General features: G+C 39.0%; 1 protein-coding gene across 2 annotated transcripts in view; it reads right to left on the bottom strand.

The window, feature by feature from the left end:
- Nucleotides 1-2,740: 2,740 nt before the first annotated feature.
- Nucleotides 2,741-21,437, bottom strand: part of rps6ka5 (ribosomal protein S6 kinase, polypeptide 5) — a 53,461-nt gene continuing 34,764 nt past the window's right edge. For both annotated transcript variants that reach the window (XM_066694437.1, XM_066694438.1), the window contains exons 10-17: nucleotides 14,993-15,118; nucleotides 13,004-13,137; nucleotides 11,468-11,561; nucleotides 9,718-9,888; nucleotides 7,724-7,915; nucleotides 5,359-5,518; nucleotides 3,731-3,894; nucleotides 2,741-3,414 (exon numbers count right to left, since the gene is read on the bottom strand). In XM_066694437.1, the coding sequence (XP_066550534.1) occupies nucleotides 3,166-3,414; nucleotides 3,731-3,894; nucleotides 5,359-5,518; nucleotides 7,724-7,915; nucleotides 9,718-9,888; nucleotides 11,468-11,561; nucleotides 13,004-13,137; nucleotides 14,993-15,118 (1,290 nt within the window). In that variant the 3' untranslated portion in view covers nucleotides 2,741-3,165. The remainder of the gene's footprint in view (nucleotides 3,415-3,730; nucleotides 3,895-5,358; nucleotides 5,519-7,723; nucleotides 7,916-9,717; nucleotides 9,889-11,467; nucleotides 11,562-13,003; nucleotides 13,138-14,992; nucleotides 15,119-21,437) is intronic.

A 21,437-nucleotide genomic window follows, 5' to 3' on the forward strand; every position in this document is an offset into this window, starting at 1 on the left:
ACAATGACAAGTTTTCTCTAAGGATGATGGTAACATCATCCGAGTGGAGCAGCCTTTAGGAAACCACTGGATGTGAACCACTGGAGGACAACTATGAAGTCTTGAAGGATCCCTTTTGAAATGTACTGTACTAAACTTCTCTTTTCTAAATTGCTCGCTTATCAAAACAAACTGAAGTGCAACCAAAATATAATAATTCAGTAGGCAGATTAATTTGTAGGGAAAATATACATATACCAGGAATGTTTTTGTCTAAGACCCGCATCCCATTTTATTATGTTATGCTGCAAATCACTTCAATGCCCTGGACATAACCTGGTGATTCGAATAAGTCTGTTATACACAGTTAATGCTGACTTCTTAAACTAAAGTTTAAGAGCGATATTTTTTAAAACAATGCTATTAATACTTTCACTTTAAGTGTTAACAGTAGTTTAAATGTTGCAGACTGTGCTGTGTCAAGGCATTAGCTCACTTAGATCAGTTAATGTTTGGCCTGGCAGTACCGTTACTGAAGGCCCTATAAAACAGAAATAGATCAACACATATATCAAGACAGACATTAAACGTTAGCAAAACACTTCATAATATATTAGATCTGCAAATCCTTTGTTTCAGGGAGAAATTACTTCTGTACATGGTTGATATGAACAGTAAAAATGTATATACTGTACGTAAATTAATGCTTTGACTTTTCATTGAGCCCTGGAGAAGAACACTGACAAAAATCTATTCTTCTTCGGCTTGGATTCCAACCATTTCTCAGTTTTAACTGCTTCGCTGTCTTACAGGAACATATAGATTTTGCATTGGAAGTAGTACAAAGCTTTGGTTAAAAGCCAGTGTCCCATAAATTAAGCACTACTTTAAATGGGCTTAGAAAGGAATTATTAACAGTTCATCGACAAATGCATATGGTTTCTGGCAGATTAAATCTTTCTGGGTTCCCATATCATTTCAAAAATGGTGTGGTCAATCAGTTTCAACTCTTGACCGAAAAAGCGGTAACATTAACCAACGCTGAATCTCTGGCTATAATACGATAAATAACTGCAGACATAATTATGGAGTTGTTATTGATCTCTTAGAATGTGATGCAACAACAACCAAAGTTCTAGAATAGAGGACACTATGCTCAAGTATACATCCTGTAAAGCTTTCAGCACTTAAAAATGAAGTCCAAATTGTTGCCCAGTCGGTAGCTTAATACAATCCAGTACTACCACTTGTCTAGTCTAAATTTGGTGCATTCCCCCTGCAGTTAATAAACCCAACAGGTCCGGTGTGCATTAATGCTTATTATATGTAGAGTTTTGGTCCATTCCAACAGAGAATGCATCACCGGTTCACGGTTTTGATCATTATTTTATTGCCCTTGATTCTCTACAGGTGAAAAGTCCTCATCCCTAATATAGAACAGGTGGTCATAAAATATATAGACTCATATACAGGGTCAAATTATAATTTTCTTTGTAGCCAGGCAAAGTTTCTCTTTGGGAACATTCTCACACTTTTTTCCTTACAGTTTCCTGAAGATTTCTACATCTTTAAGTATAACCATCTTATTAGCTCGCAGTTTTGTCATAATTTGAGTAATGTTTTTCAACTAAACAATCACCCACCATAACACTAAACATACATTTTAATGTAGATGGGTGATTGAATGTCTCTCTCCCTCTTAACAGTACCTACTAGAAGAATTCTCTAAAACTGAAATGGTAGAAGTTCCCTTTTTGAAATAGGTGTTTTATAAGAAAAGTATAACTTGGATAAAAGCACCCCCATCTAAAATAGAAGGAATCAATAAATGAGTGATTTGGGTGTAGTAACAGTTATTCAGGCAGGGTAATATTTGTTGGGGATGCTACAAAGAAAAGGTACTTATTTGTATTTTGTAACTACTATATATAAATAAATAAAAGGTGTGTTTTCAAACCATGGACAATTACTGAAAGATGGTGTAAATGTAAATGAAGCATCCACAAAATAAAGAAAGTAAACTAATAATTATGAACAAAAAAACCCCATAAAAATCAATTGTTTTCAGGTGCCAGAAATATCTGGCATAAATAGTGGTTACTATTAGGATATGAAAAGAAAAATGGGATATGAATTCTATTTCCAAGTTGCCTGACTATATACTGAATGCATAAGTAAGATTTTCTTTCCTCCAATCCAATTCACAATAAGAATTAAAAAAAATAAAGTGTGGCACTGCCTGTATTAATTGTTGTGTACACTGACATATGTTACAGGGACAAAATACAAGTTCAATACATTTCAACCAGAGTTAATACATGCATTGTATTACAGGTATTACCCACAATAACTGACATTTTCAGTTAAAATTGACTTAGGTACATGATTCCTGTAACAGTCACACACACACACACACACATGTATATATACACTGTACAATTTAGATAAAGATTTAGATTCACATAAAACTAAAACATCTGAATGCTCTTAACTATATATGATGTATACAATTTGAAATTTCATTAAAAAATATTAAAGCTGATGGATTAAAGGAGACTTTTTTTTTTTTTTTTTTTTTTAAATTGTGGTTGGTCCCAATCTTCCACAAATAAAACTTAAGATTCCAATAATAAAACACAAACATGAAATAAACATACATTCATATTATACAACGATATATACATTAAATCTATCTATCTATCTATATATATATATATATATATATATATATATATATATATATATATATATTTAATGTATACATCTTTATTAATTTGTTTTATTTTTGCATGTGTGTGTAGATGTTTCAATAGGCTTCACTTCCAGCTACAGAGTTGAAATGGAAGGACATTTCACACCACTTGGATATCACAGCCACTCACGATACCGGCTATGAAATGGTACGGTACAATTTCGGATAGCTTCGGAAACCTTTGTGAAAATCGGCCTCGGCGAAGTCTGGACAGTGCGGGGTTTGAAATTATCGAGTTTCTTGGGTTTCTCTCCAAGTGCACGACACTGACCGTGGCCTACTGAATGGCAGAGGAAGTGAAGTAGCGGTCGGCGAGAGCCCTTAATACTCACGGTCTTCATCATAAACAACTCAGGACCATCCTTTCCAACTATTGCTAATTAACTGTGAGGAGACGTGGTTTCCTGCTGTGCGTGTGCGTGTTTTCTTTTTGCTCACTCTGAGAAGTGGAAGACGGCGTCGTTGTGGTTATTGCTGTCTCCAGGCTGGCTAGGCTGCGAGGCCTTGCTCGGGGAGGTCTTGCCCTGCGACTGCGACGAGGACGAGGATGAGTGGGAGCTCTCGCTGGAGCTGCTGCGTGTCTCTGTGCTGGTGCTGGTCTTTTTCATCTTCCTCCTCTTAGCCAAGGGTGCCTTGTCCACGTTCTGCAAGCAGAAACCCTCCCGCTTGCACTTGTTAAAAGCCTTGGAGAGAAAAAAACAAAAAAACACGGAAGACAAACAAATAAGAAAAAAAAACCAATAACATTATTTTTGGGATCTCACATTTTGAGACTCTTATGCTATTGTGGTTTTGCGATTAAATATAAATGATCATGTCTCCAGTGGTCAAGTGCTCCCAGCTTAGGATACCTCACACAATGAATCTTACAAGGAGAATAAAGATTTTAACAATGGTTGTCAAACTCCTCCATCCAGTGAATGAAACTCAAAGATTACTGGAAGGAGGAAGCACAAAACGCATCCATGTAACTCCCAACCCCACCTCCCCTGGTCTTACATGAAACGTGGCCTTGACATAAGTGTGCACGGAAGCAGCAGAGGACCCCAGGATGTCGGGAGTCATTAGCGGATTGGAGGAGAGCTGGCTGTCATCCTGAAGCCATTCGTTATACCGCAGGCTTGACATTTTTATTCGTTTATTTGGGTCGACAGTAAGCAGTTCTGTTTTGGGGGAGAAACACACAGAAATCAATAAGGACTTTCAGCTGAACCAGTGCTCAGGTTATAGGAATCCTGCAGTAATATGTATGGCTGCCTGCTTAAATTGCAAACCAACCAGCAAATGAGTGGGTTTACGAAAAAAACAGTCGACCAACAATATCAGGATCCGTTGTAATAACGGTAATCACACAGTCCCGAATGTTGCAGTTTTTGTAGACGATTGCTCTAGGATTAGCATCCCCCTTTCTGTGTCGTGGCTGTTCCCGTCTGCATATATAGAACAAACACAAACAAAGCAGGGGAGGCAGCTAGAAACCCAGCATTAGCTAGGATTCTATGTAGTCATTTCATCCTGTAATGAATTCCCACACATGTGCTTCGGGATGTTTGAATGGGATACACCAACAAGATGCATTAAAAGCTTTAAATAACTTAAGAGGCTCAGGTCAAAAAATTGATTAGAAATAAATAAAAATCAAACTTATGTTAAAATCAGGTTAGAGTGACTTGAAAATGACCTACTTTGAAAACGAGCCCTTTCTTATAATGTCCGACATAAATATTCGTAAATAAAACAAAAAAATAACAGAGAATGTCTCGTCTAAACTACAAATGTGGAATATAAAAGGAAGATTTGGCCTTCAGTAAACAGGCACCTTTGACATGTTTTATACAATGGATACAACAATCAAAAACGAATACATTGACATACATATACAAGGTTAGCATTGCAAATTGTTTATGTACTGACACAATTTGGATAGGAAGCATCTACAAATCAAATTTTCTGAAATTTAATTGAAAAGCACCCAATTCAAAGCCAAGTACTCCACTGGAGAAAGATATTTCTAAGATATTTCCCGTGACATCTACTCCAAAAAATGAAAACCTTCACTGCCCACTGTTACAACCCATTTCCCTCCCTCTGTAGTGTCCTTTGGAAAGCCTCTCACGGTTCTAAAAATAATCTTGGTTCCAAACTCAGACCCTTCAGAGGTGTCAACAGAATTCCACGTTCTTTTCCAAATGGAAAGTACTCCGGCCCCAAAGCCCTGAACCAGCCCCGTGGAATCTGACACTAAAAAAATAATAATATTGTTTTGGGATTTTCATTGTCCTTGCTCGAATATTGCAGAGAGAAAAGCTTTACTGGACAAATGGGAACTCATTGCAGTTCTTGCCGAATTTGACCCGAGTGTTTTTTCTTGTTTGTTTGGCGTCTAAATGTATATGAAAACCTCACAACATGGGATCTTCCAACCAAAGTCTAGTGGTTTCTTATAAAGTGTGGACAAACACTGACGTCATTGGTCCAACTGGATATGCATGGTGGTATATATAAACAGTTTAGTACTGTGTTACAAATACTGAAAAAAATAAATAAAAATGGAATGGCCAACAGGAGCTCTGACTGATTTACAGAATACACACACTGTGATAATCTGATAAAGGTTTATACTGTACCTTGTATCAAATCCTTGGCTTGTTGGGAGACATTCTTCCATGCCTCTCCTTCAAAAGAGAAATCCCCTTGCTTGATCTTCTTCATGATCTCTTCAGCACTGGTGTGAGTGAGAGTCTTCTCCTGACACTGGAAGGGCACTTGTCCTGACAGCATTGTGTACTGTGTGAAGGGAAGTGGAAAGAACAACTAAAGCATTCAAATACTCTATACCTGCAAGAACATGCATGGTCTGAATGTAGCAACACACATTTCAAAGATCCAGTAGGGGTTTAAGTCACAGATTTGTGTATATCAACAGTAAACTGGAGTGTGGACAGAAACTGACCAACATAAAACCATGTCAGAGAATAATTTGGTTTCATTCTGTTCAATGTAAAAGCAAGTGTGTTTGGGATGGCCAGGAGTTTGAACACACTATCTAAGCATATTTGTGAAGCCTGACACAAAGGCATCCTTCCAAAAGGAGCCTGAGGAGGTCATATGATCAAAAAGCTACTATGAACCAAAGCTACTAGCAATCAAGGTGGACTGGTTTGCAGCTTTTCTCCATTGAATCCCTTTGAAATGCCCAGCATGGTATTTGGTTTTCTGATGTGCTCTGGCTGTCTGCCTACACTCTTCAGTTGTGTTAGACTCTTAGTTAGTCTTATTTTCCAGTTTGGTCTTTGCAACAGCCAGAAAAATCAGTTTGAATAGGCCTCATTTATATTTTTTCTAACATTATCTCCAATTAGATCATTGCACTGTTCAATGCACTTTACCAGCATAGACCTCCTCTTACTAAAGCTACTGTCAACATCAGACGTCCAAGATAAACATTTTGTCCTATTCTAATTATACACTCCATTGCAGTTGTTTAATCTGAGATGACAGTGTTCAATATAGTTCCATGCTCTGAGTGTTGTTGTTCTTCCATCTGTTCTCAGTTGTGCTGGAAAGGGAGGATGGTGGGGAGGGATGAGATCCAGTCACTCCACAGTCCAGTGCCCCTTCTCAGCACTAAACACAGCTAGGATAAACAGTCTATTAGTTCATTTCTTCTGCTGTCAGTGGTCTTTATTCTTCCTTCAGTGGGGATCGCTGTTGACTTCTCCCTGCAACATTTAGACTTCCCTTAGCTATGCAGTTGTTGGTACTGTCCTGTTACTACTACAGAGGGTGTCAGACTGCATTGTTCTTCACACCCTGTCTCCACTTTTTCCTTCTCTCTCTCCAACATTCTGAAAATGGATCACACTTTTTTTTCTTCCTGGCTCCATCACATTGGGTTCCATCACACCTTCCCACTCGCTTTGAAACGTACTCCAACTAACTGTGACTCCGGTCGTTTGGCAGAACGGTTCAGTGAACTTGTCTTTTCTTGCTGTGAGCTTGCAGATTAGCGCCTCCTGTTATATAAAGATGGAACGATGTCTTAACCTCCGTGATTTGGTAACAGAACAGCTTTGTTTTTTCACTAATCCCAGTTTGTGTTGCAGTGTCATAACCAAACACACACGCTGTTACTGCTATCTTTGTCACAGCTCAACACAGTAAAATCTTATTGCCAATCATCTTGGCACACCACAGGGGCACAACATTCTCATACAAGTTTTCTGATCAGGGGGAAATTATTAAATGAACCTACCTCAGACACACAGCTCACTCCCTACCCAAACTATGTTCTGGCTGCTCTGCAGAGAAATTGCCTACTGTAATCAAATCACAGCACTAGAGCAAGATAAAACAGTGTCCCCTTAGGGAGATAGCAAGGATTACTTTACTAAGAATTAACCGCAGCTCCGTAAAAGGCAAGCCAAGCACATCAAATCCGAGGTCCTGTGCACAGTTTCCCATGCATAAAGAAAATTCTCCAGTGTATGTTTTGGTGTTGTGATTTCCCACCCCCACCCCTGCTGCGGAGTATAAATCCCATTCTTCTGTCCAAGGGCACAAAGTATGGGGATTTGGATTTTCTCCCCAAAATGATTAGCGTCTACAACCAAACTTAAACTTCACAACAGCAAATCAATGTCAGCACAGCCGACTGCGGAATTAGAACGAAACACAAATGTCACACTCGATTATACGCCCATTCTAAGGAATACAACCTTACAGAGACCTTCAAAAGCTGTGAAAAATCTTACACCACCCACAGTGAAAACAGAAAGCCAAAACCATTTTAATGCAGTGAGAAATGGCAGCACAATCATGGGACAATATTAATATACAACGAGAGAGAGAGAGAGACCCATTTTATTGTTAATTTAAAGAACCAATGAAGCTTAAACTTAAAAAAATTGTGAACAAAGAATATAAGAGAACAGATCAGACCTGAATGGAAGAAGCACCCAGGCAGGAAACAAAAAATTGAGAGTCACTCACCAGGATGACCCCTAAACTCCAGAGGTCGCAGGACTCGTCGTAGCCATCGTATTTCAGGATCTCTGGGGCGGCATAATGCAGGGTGAAGCATGGGGTTTTTAATGGCTGGTTATCTGGCGGTTTTAATCGAGCAAATCCAAAGTCTATGATCTTTATTTCAGAGCTGTCGCTTTCATCCGTGAACAACAAATTCTGTAAAAAAAAACAACACAAAAAGCACAAGAGATACTGGTAAACAAGTAGAATAATGAGTGCTAATAGTCAATGAAAGCATGAAATGATACCCTGCTGTGGACAGAGAATATTTTTGCAGGCAAATTGCAAAAACTACATTGTTGAAATATAAACATGTATCATTGCTTTCCATCTCATTTAAAAATGATCACCAAATTAAGGCAGAGACAAAATGAGCATCATTCATTAATTTACAAACAACATTTTTTTAATTGATGTTGCAGTGGTGTAAATCTGTACTGTGCAGATTTTTCTTCACACCATTAGTAGGTGCACCATACTACTTCAATATAATAATGATAACACTGACACATAACTTAAATTTCAAGAAATTTGAAAAAAAAAAAAAAAATGTTCGGAACAAATGTAGTTAAATGAAACTCGTTAAGTTTGTGTCATAGTTCTACAGCCACACTGCATATTTCTAGTTTTCTTTATATTTACCCAGTTGTATCAACATCATTAAAAATGAATCTGGGAAAATAAAACTCACATTGGTGAATTTTGTTGTGTGGAAAAAAACAAGCCAAGATTTTTCATTTCCATTGTACTTTATGACTACACCGGTTGTCACAAATCATACCAGTTAGGTTCCAGCATTTAAAGAGAAGTAAGCCTCCGGGAGAAAATAACTCCAAACGATTAGCTGAAGTTGATATTTAGAAGATTCTGCAATCACAGTGTTAAAATGGAGACGGCTTGCAGAAAAGTGTATTCATTTATGTCAAGTTAAGGACCAATTTGGTACAGGAAATAGTTGAAGTATACTGTGCAAATATTCACCCTTTCAACTGAAAGCAAGCATCCAGTTTGAGGTTCAACTAAATAGGGAACAGCATAACACTGGGAGGTTATTTATAGAGACATTCAGCAATGTACTACACAGCCTATTATTACTAGAGCTACTCCACTTCCCCGGGATGAAATGCCATAATTAGAATTTGTTTGTAGTGATGGAAGCCGATTTGGGCTGTGGTATGCTGTATATTAATGACCAATTTAGAACAGATGCATCCACTAAATGCATTTACAGGGAGGGAAAAATGGTTTTCAATAGGGTAAAACAATGTATTAAAAAAAAATATATATATATATATATATATATATATATATATATATTTTCATGAGTAGTTGCATGTATTTGGAGTCTGGAGGCATGTGAAGCATTTGGATTTTAGAGAGGTAGGTATTCTGTGAGTCCAGGGTATTGTTTGCGTTTTGATTTTAGTTTGCCTTTTGAAATTGCATACTTGTAGAAATTAGATTAAAACCACTATTTCCAGCAATAGCACTGATGACATCCTTGGGAGCATTTGTTCACAGAAATGGTATCATCATGATCATCAGATACAAACCGTGACTAAGATGCTGTTGGATGACGTGTCTGTAAGCGTTTCTATCGCTGGGGCTCTATGCTGACCCAAGCTGTTTGCAAGTATGGGAGAGAAAAAGGGCATCAAAAACACCAAACCCTGCTTTCAATACCTCCCTGGTCAAACCATTCGAGACCCCCTACTCCTTTAGGATAAACATAGGCACAATCTGCCGAGAAATACTGTGCTGATAGACCAGGCAAAGGGGGCAAAGAGAGGCAGATGGCCGATTCATACTAAGCTCTTCTACAGAGCTTGACCAGTGAGAGAATGAAGTCCTCGCCGAAGGGGTCCAAAATAAAAACGAACTGCCGAGATCCACGTGCGCATCATCATCTAAAAGGCAGCGGCTGGTCGACGGCATCTGGGACAGAGGTGCTTGCGTACCTCGGGCTTCAGGTCGCGGTGGACCACACCGACGTCGTGCATGTGGCTGACCGCCGACACCAGCTTCCTCATGATCCGGCTGGCCTCCGTCTCGCTGAAGTGCTTCTTCTTGCGGATGCGTTCCAGCAGCTCCCCACCTTTCAGTAACTCCAGCACCATGAATGTGTGCAGCTGACCAAGGGAGAACACACAACCAGGTCAGTGGCACAACATGATGAACACTAAAAACGGTCTGGGGGTGCCATCAGGTAAAGAGTGTCCATATATAGAAGTATCGATCATTTCCTGTTAATGGTTTGTGTGTGTGTGTGTTTAAGTTTGGTTGTTGACACTAATCATTTTGGGAAGAAAATCCAAACCTCTAATCTTTGTGCACTCGGGCTGAAGAATGTGATTTGTAATTGTTGATGGGGGTAATTTAGCATTAAACCATTAACAAATCAGCCTACATTAGAGAACACTACAAATAAAAATAAAAAGTCCAAACCAGTTATTGTAATGGTATAACATTGGCCGGATTATTATACGAAAACTAAAAACCAGATGTACAGAACAGATCTAAATGAAAGAATATTTATATCAACACACACATACACACATTTGTATTTCATGTCAATGTATTCCAGTTTTATGATATTCATAATGCAATATAAACACTGCTTTAAAAAACACCCAACTAATAAAGCACAAGGAACAATGGGTTCTTTTTGGTTTATGAAAAGAATAAAAAAAAAATAAAAAAAAATCTTTGCATCTAAGCTTTTTGTTAAGAGTTATTACATCTCTAATTAGCTGGAGCAGAAGGAGTAAAATATGAGAAGGCAGAGGGCAGGCAGAATTGCCAGACATCCTTTGATCTGTATGCTCGAGCTGTGTTCAGGGAGTGGAGATATTGAGACTGTAATAACCCTGCCAAACTCATCTGCTCTGAAGTGGTGCTCTGCTTTCTGAGGGGGAAAAAAAACGAATGCATGCAAATGAGTCTTCCTAGTTTATTTCTGTATTAAGCCTACTTCTATGAAGCAGTAGGCTGGGAATGGTCAAATACAACAGTTAAAGCTTACAAGATCATCACTCTTGGGCCAGCTGTTTTTTTTCCCCCTCAGCAGTTGCTGCCTTCTAACAGCTCGTATTAGAGTAAACATTTTATTTTTCTTATCACGTAGGGTATACTTGATAAACCCACTCTGAAAAGCAGTTTATAATATGGATAAGAGAGTAGTAAGATTATTTTACTCAATGTAAACAACTTAATTCAGCGGTATGTCAAAGCTTAGCATCCATCAATAAAATAAAATAAAAATAAAACCATACAATAGGGTTCAATGGCATATAAAGACATTGGTAGCAATTCTTTACTACTAAGAACAAAGCAAGGCCGTGAGTATACAGTAATCTAAAGAATAAGTAAAATGAATATGTATGTCCTTGAACATGTATTTGAGAGGATTATTCTCTTCTAGTTCTGGATAGATAGAAAGATAGAAAGGTAAAACTAGACTAAAGAAATCTACCTTGGGACTTTTGGGGTGCATTTTATTTAACACCTAGTGAACTAGGATTCTAATTATTTGCAAGTGATCTAGATGTGAACGTGTCCTAATAAATGTTGCCTATACTGCCCTAAAAGCAAAAGAAATAACAAAAGAGAAACAAACTTCTGCATTCATATTATACCATGTATTTTCAATGGAAAAGAACTCTCATGGTTACACGGTACGAAATCATGGTATATCTCTATTAACAATACCTGATCATGATAAATTTCATAAATCTTCACAATGTTTGGGTGCTCATCACACAGTTTTAAGGCTGCTATTTCCTTCTGAGTTTGCGATTCCATTCTGGGAAGAGAAAAACACCCCCCCCCCCAAAAACAAATGTGTTAATTAGTTTTGCTTCCCCATTGCAGTACTTTGCTGGTGAGATTCTATTATTAAATTAAGCAGAGACCCACAGAAAAACACTGCTTCTGTACCTGTGGACAATTAGACTATTATTCTAATCTGAGGTTGCTCTCAACTGCAAACCAGCTGTCATTGGATTAAAAAGGTGGCACACTGACAGATACAGAATTATTAAAATCGCATTCAGGCTAGGATAGTCGAGCAGAAGACCCATCAGAAAGCACCATGACAAGCAAATGACTGCAGCAACAGAGCCTGGGAAGATGATCACGAGACATCAGTCTTACAATGATCATCCCAACTATACCACGGAGAAAAGAGCAGTTGGTTTCGGTGATGGATGTTTTGTTCTTCCTGTTTTTTTTTCTTTTTTTCTTTATAGTGGTCTTTAAAATCCAGCTTGGAGCAAAGCCCACCATTCCCAACAAGGGCAGTCAATAGCAGCTAAATTACATGGCCTTAACAACCCACTGGGTGATTTAATACACAAAAAAACATTACAGCTTGGTTTTCACCTTTAAGAGTGCAAACTGCAGTAAGACTGAAGATCTTGCAAGAAGAAGCTCTAACAGCACAGGTAATTGTTGTAAAGTATAGTACACTTGCACATGAACGTCAATTAACAAATTAACTTTTAAAATTGCTTGTTGAAATTAAAGCCCTCTTTGCCTGGCCATTCCACAGTGTGTAGTAGGGCAGTGAGTCAGTCTGGGAAGCAATCCAGATCAAGTTAGGAATGAAATGCGACTGGGGGTTTCAGACAACACACCCGCTGCCAGAGAGAGTGAGAAAACAGAAAACTGACAAAAACAAACTAACAAACAAAAGCCCAAAAAATGTCAGGTCCAAGTAGTACTATAAGTGACCACAGAGTAGCAAAATGGTCACGTCATTTTAAAATGTCAGGGGTGGGAGGAGGGTAATAGGGTCAGGATTTAGCTGCATAGCCAAGAGAGAAAGCTCTTGTGTGTGCAATCATATTGTGTGACCGAAGCAGACTCAGTAATTCTTCATTTTTCTACATAGACGTAACTTTCTTGTATCTTTTGATGGGCTCTGAACGCACTTTAGAAATTCCTTTATGAAAACGATCCTTTTAACACATAAGACTGAAAGTTGACATGGTGCTCAGGATTTCCATGAACTAATCTGAGAATTCCTAGCTGAGCAGAAGTGTGCTCTTCGTCCCAAACTACAAACCCTTCTAATTGCATGCAAACCCTCTTGTAGAGTGAATTATTTACTCATAAAAGAGCTTTGAATCTAGCAATGGCTCTAAATCAGCTCTAAATTATGGCTTGGCTAGCTATCATTCTTTCCTACACATTACATTTATAGGTAAATAATCAAATACAGGAATAAGCAAGCAAGCCCAGTACCTCTTGCTGATGATTTTCACTGCATATTCTTGGCCTGTCTTCTTATGGGTGCACCTTCTGCAGATTGAAAAGCTTCCTTCTCCTAGTGGGCTCTCTTTCAAATCTAACTCATAGTGCATATAAAATACAGAGTCCTGGAAACAGAAGAAGATAATTATTTTTAAATATACAGGAATCACACATATGTATAGTCACAACAAAGACTTTTGTTTATTCATTTGCTTTTCACCATTAAACACATTCTCTACAAAAATGTGATTGGATCAGGATACCTCAAGACTTTTTGGACACACTCTGCCAGTCAAATAAATCGGTTGTACTGAACGGGCACTCCTGGACATAGGGCAATGTTCAGAAGTACAGTGAGGGAAAAAAGTATTTGATCCCCTGCTGATTTTGTACGTTTGCCCACTGACAAAGGAATGATCAGTGTATAATTTTAATGGTAGGTGTATTTTAACAGTGAGAGACAGAATAACTACAAAAAAATCTGGAAAAACGCATTTCAAAAAAGTTATAAATTGATTTGCATGTTAATGAGGGAAATAAGTATTTGATCCCCTATCAATCAGCAGGGAGTGTTCCTAATCTCAGCTCGTTACCTGTATAAAAGACACCTGTCCACAGAGGCAATCAATCAATCTGATTCCAAACTCTCCACCATGGCCAAGACCAAAGAGCTGTCCAAGGATGTCAGGGACAAGATTGTAGACCTACACAATGCTGGAATGGGCTACAAGACCATCGCCAAGCAGCTTGGTGAGAAGGTGGCAACAGTTGGTGCGATTATTCGCAAATGGAAGAAACACAAAATAACTGTCAGTCTCCCTTGGTCTGGGGCTCCATGCAAGATCTTGTAGAGTTTCAATGATCATGAGAACAGTGAGGATTCAGCCCAGAACTACACGGGAGGATCTTGTTAATGATCTCAAGGCAGCTGGGACCATAGTCACCAAGAAAACAATTGGTAACACTACGCCGTGAAGGACTGAAATCTTGCAGCACCCGCAAGGCCCCCCTGCTCAAGAAAGCACATGTACAGGCCCGTCTGAAGTTTGCCAATGAACATCTGAATGATTCAGAGGAGAACTGGGTGAAAGTGTTGTGGTCAGATGAGACCAAAATCAAGCTCTTTGGCATCAACTCAACTTGCCGTGTTTGGAGGAGGAGGAATGACCCCAAGAACACCATCTCCACCGTCAAACATGGAGGTGGAAACATCATGCTTTGGGGGTGTTTTTCTGCTAAGGGGACAGGACAACTGCACCGCATCAAAGGGACGATGGACGGGGCCATGTACCATCAAATCTTGGGTGAGAACCTCCTTCCCTCATCCAGGGCATTGAAAATGGATCGTGGATGGGTAGTCCAGCATGACAATGACCCAAAACACACAGCCAAGGCAACAAAGGAGTGGCTCAAGAAGAAGCACATTAAGGTCCTGGAGTGGCCTAGCCAGTCTCCAGACCTTAATCCCATAGAAAATCTGTGGAGGGAGCTGAAGGTTCGAGTTACCAAACCTGGTGGCCAACTACAAGAAACGTCTGACCTCTGTGATTGCCAACAAGGGTTTTGCCACCAACTACTAAGTCGAAGGGGTCAAATATGTATTTCCCTCATTAACATGCAAATCAATTTATAACTTTTTTGAAATGCGTTTTTCTGGATTTTTTTGTTGTTATTCCGTCTCTCACTGTTAAAATACACCTACCATTAAAATTATAGACTGATCATTTCTTTGTCAGTGGGCAAACGTACAAAATCAGCAGGGGATCAAATACTTTTTTCCCCTCACTGTACCTCCTGTTCTTCAAAGATGGCCACTGCAGTTAAATGGCTGCTGATCAGCACTGGCAGGGCCACGAACGGGAACTTACACAAGTGAATAAAGCGGACCTGTATGAGAGTAGAACATCTAAAACTTTTAAAAGTAGTGCGTTGCCGGAGGTGGGGAACCCCCTGCTTTACACAGCGTTCCCTGCTGGTTACCTTCATCATGGCGCTGCGAGCCACGGCCGTTGCCCCGGGCCGCTCCACCCCCCCGTGCAGCTGGAAGGGGTCGCTGATCACAGCATTGCGCTTGAACAAAATGGAGGGAGCGATGAAGGAATAGCCCTGCAACCACAAGACAGGAACATATGGAATGTTGCTGGCACTGAAAATACCCAGCAGGACAGCCATTTAACCCCGCTCCAACCAACCGCAAGGAAAAACAACGTTTATTGGCTAATGGCATGACTGATGCAGCCATCACCACTCTTAACTGTCTAGAGCCTGCTGTGACAAATACATCACAAACATTTAGTCAAATATGACTAGACAAAAATATCCGATTCCAATTTACCAGGCCGCTGTATGTGACATATTGCATCACTGGGTTTCTACATGGTTAAATACATTAAGGGGCAAAGTGGAATATTGAATTTAGGATATTTGCTAAGGGATCCACTCTAGAGCCGTTATATAGTCATACGTAATGTATAAATATGTTGTAAATGATATAATACAACATCATTCTGAGAAGTGTAATAATAAATTGTACTTTTGTGATAAAATAAGATCTACAATTGTTACAATATACGAATAATACACTAATCCCCCTGAAAATAAAAGCTTGACAGCACCTTGCTTTAACAGAACCCAATTCTAAACTTCTGTGAAATATCTCCTCTTCTGTCAGAGGTCATTATCAGACAGTTTCATGTTCTCATGCTAAATATTCTTTTCCCTGTTACTCTACAGCCCCCCTTGCTTTCTGTACAACACAGGGCTTTGAAACTGCAAAGGTTTGTGTTTCACAGCTGCACAGAATGAACTAGAAATGATTGATAAGACAACTTTCTTAATTGCTGCGTTTCAATATTTGATTGCTTACTTTGATATTCCATTTCAGTCTATCGAACGCAATTTAATTTCCGTTGTAAAAAAATACAGTGAAAAGTTAGGATTTCCATGCTCGACCTCTATAATTGCTATGTTGGTAAAAGGGGGGGTGGGGAATTAAGAGAATGATTTGACGGCTGCGAACAGACTTAAAAGCCAAGAAGAAGTTGGCAATCAAATGATGAAAAATAATTAAGGAAGATGTAGTGTGGGAACTCAAACCTTTTATTTCCATGTAATGCCCTATAATAGTTCTATTGATCTAGTAAACTATAGAAGCACAAGTATCCAAAAGCAATTACAGAATGTTTTATGTAATATGTAATCAGTTGGCTTCAATAGCAAAGTCTAAATTGCTGCATGGTTAAAAGCTGCATCAAAGTCAGATAATGTATTTTATGCCCAAAATCCTTTGGTGAAAAAATGAAATGCTAATTACATAGGTAAAAAAAAAAAGTCCCTTACATGAACTGAATTACTTGAGGTAAATTTTCAGTCTTGGATAATTAAACTTTTCAAAAATGTTGCAGCTTTTAGGAGTTGGCTGCTTTCAGCAAATTGTGCACCAAGCTACAGGAGATGAAGACATTTTTTTAAACCTACAACAATGAGGATATAAAGAGCCAAAATCCCTGAACTAGGTTAACCTCTTGCTACTACAAACAACCACACTCCTGTCCAAATAATAATATGTATATATGTATATATATATATATATATATATATATATATATATATATATATATATATATATATATATATATATATGTGTGTGTGTATATGTGTGTATATGTGTGTGTGTATATGTGTGTATATGTGTGTGTGTATATATATATATATATATATATATATATATATATATATATATATACACATACATATACACATACATATACACACACATACACACACTCACCTAAAGGATTATTAGGAACACCATACTAATACTGTGTTTGACCCCCTTTCGCCTTCAGAACTGCCTTAATTCAACAAGGTGCTGAAAGCATTCTTTAGAAATGTTGGCCCATATTGATAGGATAGCATCTTGCAGTTGATGGAGATTTGTGGGATGCACATCCAGGGCACGAAGCTCCCGTTCCACCACATCCCAAAGATGCTCTATTGGGTTGAGATCTGGTGACTGTGGGGGCCAGTTTAGTACAGTTAACTCTGTCTCATTTGTGACATGGTGCATTATCCTGCTGGAAGTAGCCATCAGAGGATGGGTACATGGTGGTCATAAAGGGATGGACATGGTCAGAAACAATTCTCAGGTAGGCCGTGGCATTTAAACGATGCCCAATTGGCACTAAGGGGCCTAAAGTGTGCCAAGAAAACATCCCCCACACCATTACACCACCACCACCAGCCTGCACAGTGGTAACAAGGCATCATGATTCTCATTCTGTTTACGCCAAATTCTGACTCTACCATCTGAATGTCTCAACAGAAATCGAGACTCATCAGACCAGGCAACATTTTTCCAGTCTTCAACTGTCCAATTTTGGTGAGCTTGTGCAAATTGTAGCTTCTTTTTCCTATTTGTAGTGGAGATGAGTGGTACCAGTGGGGTCTTCTGCTGTTGTAGCCCATCCGCCTCAAGGTTGTACGTGTTGTGGCTTCACAAATGCTTTGCTGCATACCTCGGTTGTAACGAGTGGTTATTTCAGTCAAAGTTGCTCTTCTATCAGCTTGAATCAGTCGGCCCATTCTCCTCTGACCTCTAGCATCAACAAGGCATTTTCGCCCACAGGACTGCCGCATACTGGATGTTTTTCCCTTTTCACACCATTCTTTGTAAACCCTAGAAATGGTTGTGCGTGAAAATCCCAGTAACTGAGCAGATTGTGAAATACTCAGACCGGTCCATCTGGCACCAACAACCATGCCACGCTCAAAATAGCTTAAATCACCTTTCTTTCCCATTCAGACATTCAGTTTGGAGTTCAGGAGATTGTCTTGACCAGGACCACACCCCTAAATGCATTGAAGCAACTGCCATGTGATTGGTTGGTTAGATGATTGCATTAATGAGAAATTGAACAGGTGTTCCTAATAATCCTTTAGGTGAGTGTATATACATATATACATATATATATACATATACATATATACAACCGAGGTATGCAGCAAAGCATTTGTGAAGCCACAACACGTACAACCTTGAGGCGGATGGGCTACAACAGCAGAAGACCCCACTGGGTACCACTAAAAAAAAAAACGCGATCCGCGATTAGTTGCATATGTAGTCGCATGTTAAAATGAAATAAACCATTTAAACATATGACTGTAAAATTTGCAGAATGAGTGTAAAATAATCGAAAGGAAATCCTTCAATCAAATCTTGTTTGAATAACAATTCATAAAAAAATCCAGTACAAAATTGCCAGTCTCAACAGTTTTCTGCTTCTTCCTTATAAATGTACAGGGAGGTCATGCTTAACACAGCATCAATTACCACAGTATCGGAACACTGTAAAATAATTAAGGAACTTAGCATGGTAAATGACCTTACACTATTTGTTTATTATAAATGTATTTATTTATTACATACATTATCCATAAGGCTGGTTTCACACACATATTCACACGTATTTCTCTCTCACTGGCTTCTACTGGAAGGATCTTTTATAACATGTCTTCCTATGGAAAAATGGGTTTTCGTTTTACACGATGTCAGTAGCACAATAATTTTCAGCAACAATGCATCTACCGTGTTACGTGAGACCTCCTTGTACTGGAAAATGTCCCCTGAATGCAGTTAGATCAACAGATTAATTTATCTAAACTGAGAACGTTAAAAGAAAATCTGCACTGCATCCGACAGACTTTTAAAGGCATTGGTTCAATATAGGAACTAGGAAATAAACTAAAGAGCAGAACCTCCACGGTAGTTTTCCCCGAAATACTTCCGGTACCACGTGCATGGCCAGGGAGACAGGCAGAGATTAGAAAGTTTAACGTGTGGTTGAAATCTTGGTGTAGGGAAGAGGGGTTTAGATTTATGGAGCATGGTCTTTCTTCTGGGATAGATGGGACCTGTACAATCCGGACGGTCTACATCTAAACAGAAGTGGGGCTAATGCATTGGGAGAGCGTATGTGCAGAGAAATTGGGAATATTTTAAACTAGGAACCAACGGGGCAGGGAGCTCTGAAAATGGGAGACATTCCACTAAGGACAGAAAACAAAAGGAAACTGCTAGTAGGAAAGTCCTGAAATATTTGTACCTCAATGCCAGGAGTATAAGGAACAAGATGTTAGACCTAGAAGCCACAGTGCTGGTGTGTGACTATGATATTGTACAGAAAAATGGCTTACAGAAAATGATGGGGATCAATACAAGTTGAAAGGTTACACAGTTTAGGAGAGAGAGGTATAAATCAAAGAGGTGGTGGGGTAGCATTATATGTCAGAGATGATATTGTGGCAGAAGATCTCAAATTGGTTCCTAGTAACGAAACAGAATCTTTGTGGGTTAAAATTTTGAATTAAAGATTTGGAGGATTAGTGGTAGGAGTGTGTTACAGACCACCCAACTCAGATATTCAGAAAGAGGTTGCATTGTACAATGTAATCAGGACTGCATGTAGCAAGGATGTGGCTGTTATAATGGGGGATTTCACTTTCCCAAACAGACTGGGAAAGCCCAGTTGGGACTACAGAAGCAGAAACAGAAATGGTTGAGATGGTAAATGACTGCTTTCTAACTCAATTTGTCAGGGAACCAATCAGAGAGAGAGGATGCATTGACTTGATCTTTTCAAATGACCAAGATAGAGTCAGAGGGACACTAGTTAGAGAACCAATGGCAAACTGTGATCACAATATGGTAAGCTTTGAGGCATTCTTTTAAAAACACAAGGACCAAGTCTAAAACAATGGTCTACAATTTTAGAAAAGCAAACCTTGAAGGTATGAGGCGGCACTTAGAAGAGGTAGACTGGAGCACACTGGATACAGAGTTAGTTGAAAATGGATGGATATATTTTAACTTGAGCCTCAGGAGAAATTTGTACCAAAACTTAACAAATTGAGGACCAAAAAACATTGGCCAAAATGGTTTAATAGAAGTATGCAAAAAAATATCAAGAGAAAGAAAATGTTGTATAGCACATACAAAAGGGATGGAGACAAAACAAAATACAAAGAATATGTTGAGCTGCAAAGAGATCTTAAGAAAGGGATCAGGAAAGCAAAGAGGGAAATAGAAATAAACATAGCTCTTGGAGCTAAAACTAATGCAGAGCTTTTATCAATACTACAACAGCAAGAGGTCAATAAAGGAGGAAGTGAAACAGCTAAAGGGCAAAAATGGAAGTATCTTGGAAAACGAACGTGGCAAATGTGGCAAAAGAAAAAAAATGGATAACATGCCACAGGTTAACAATCAATCCAGTCAAATCCTAAGAGAGATCAGGATAAATGAGGAGGAGGTACTACAGGGACTAGCAGAATTAAAAACAAACAAATCACCTGGGCCAAATGGTATATTTCCAACAGTACTTAAAAAAATTAGGGAAATAATTTTTTGGACGCTAACTCAAATTCCAAATGACACTTAGAACAGGGGATGTGCCAAATGACTGGTAGACAGCAAATGTCATACCAATCCACAAGAAAGGGGACAAAACTGAGCCAGGAAATTACACACTAATCAGTCTCACCTGCATTATTTGCAAAACGTTGGAAAAATTATTAGACTATTAGTCAAATTTGCAGATGATACTAAAATAGGTGGCTCAGCAGATACAATCTCGGCAGCATAGGCTATCCAAAGGGACTTAGATAATATTCAGTTGTGGGCCGACACCTGTCAGATGAAATTCAATGTGGACAAGTACAAGGTAATACATGCAGTTAACAAAAATGTCCACTATAATTACACTATGGGAGGAATAGAACTAGATGAAGTAACACATGAGAAAAATCTAGGAGTCTACGTGGACTCCTCACTTTCTCCATCCAAACAATGTGGGGAAGCAATAAAAAAGGCAAACAGAATGTTAAGGAATATTGTCAAGTGTAGAATTGAGAACAAGGGCAATAATGTTAAGACTGTACAATGCGCTAGTTAGAGCTCATCTGGATACTGTGGACAGTCCTGGGCTCCACAGTTCAAGAAAGATATCGCTGCTCTAGAGGCAGTTCAGAGGAGAGCAACCAGACTTATTCTAGGTCTGAAGGGAATGTCCTACTGAGAGATTGAGGGAACTGAACCTTTTCACCCTGGAACAGAGGAGACTATGTGGGGACTTGATCCAAGTCTTCAAAATCATGAAAGGCATCGACCACATCAAACCAGAGGAGCTTTTCCAGATCAGCAGGGACACATGCACCCTTGGATACAAATGGAAACTGGGCTTCAAGGCATTCAAAATGGAAAACAGGAGACACTTCTTCACACAGAGAGTCATCACAATCTGGGACAAACTCCCCAGTGATGTGGTTGAAGCTCAAAATTTGTGAACATTTAAAAATAGACTGGATAGGATCCTTGGATCACTTAGTTATTAATGGACACCAAACGAGCACGATGGGTCGAATGGCC

This window comes from Amia ocellicauda, chromosome 21 (genome assembly GCF_036373705.1).
Source record: "Amia ocellicauda isolate fAmiCal2 chromosome 21, fAmiCal2.hap1, whole genome shotgun sequence".
In the NCBI taxonomy this organism is placed as follows: Eukaryota; Metazoa; Chordata; class Actinopteri; order Amiiformes; family Amiidae; genus Amia; species Amia ocellicauda.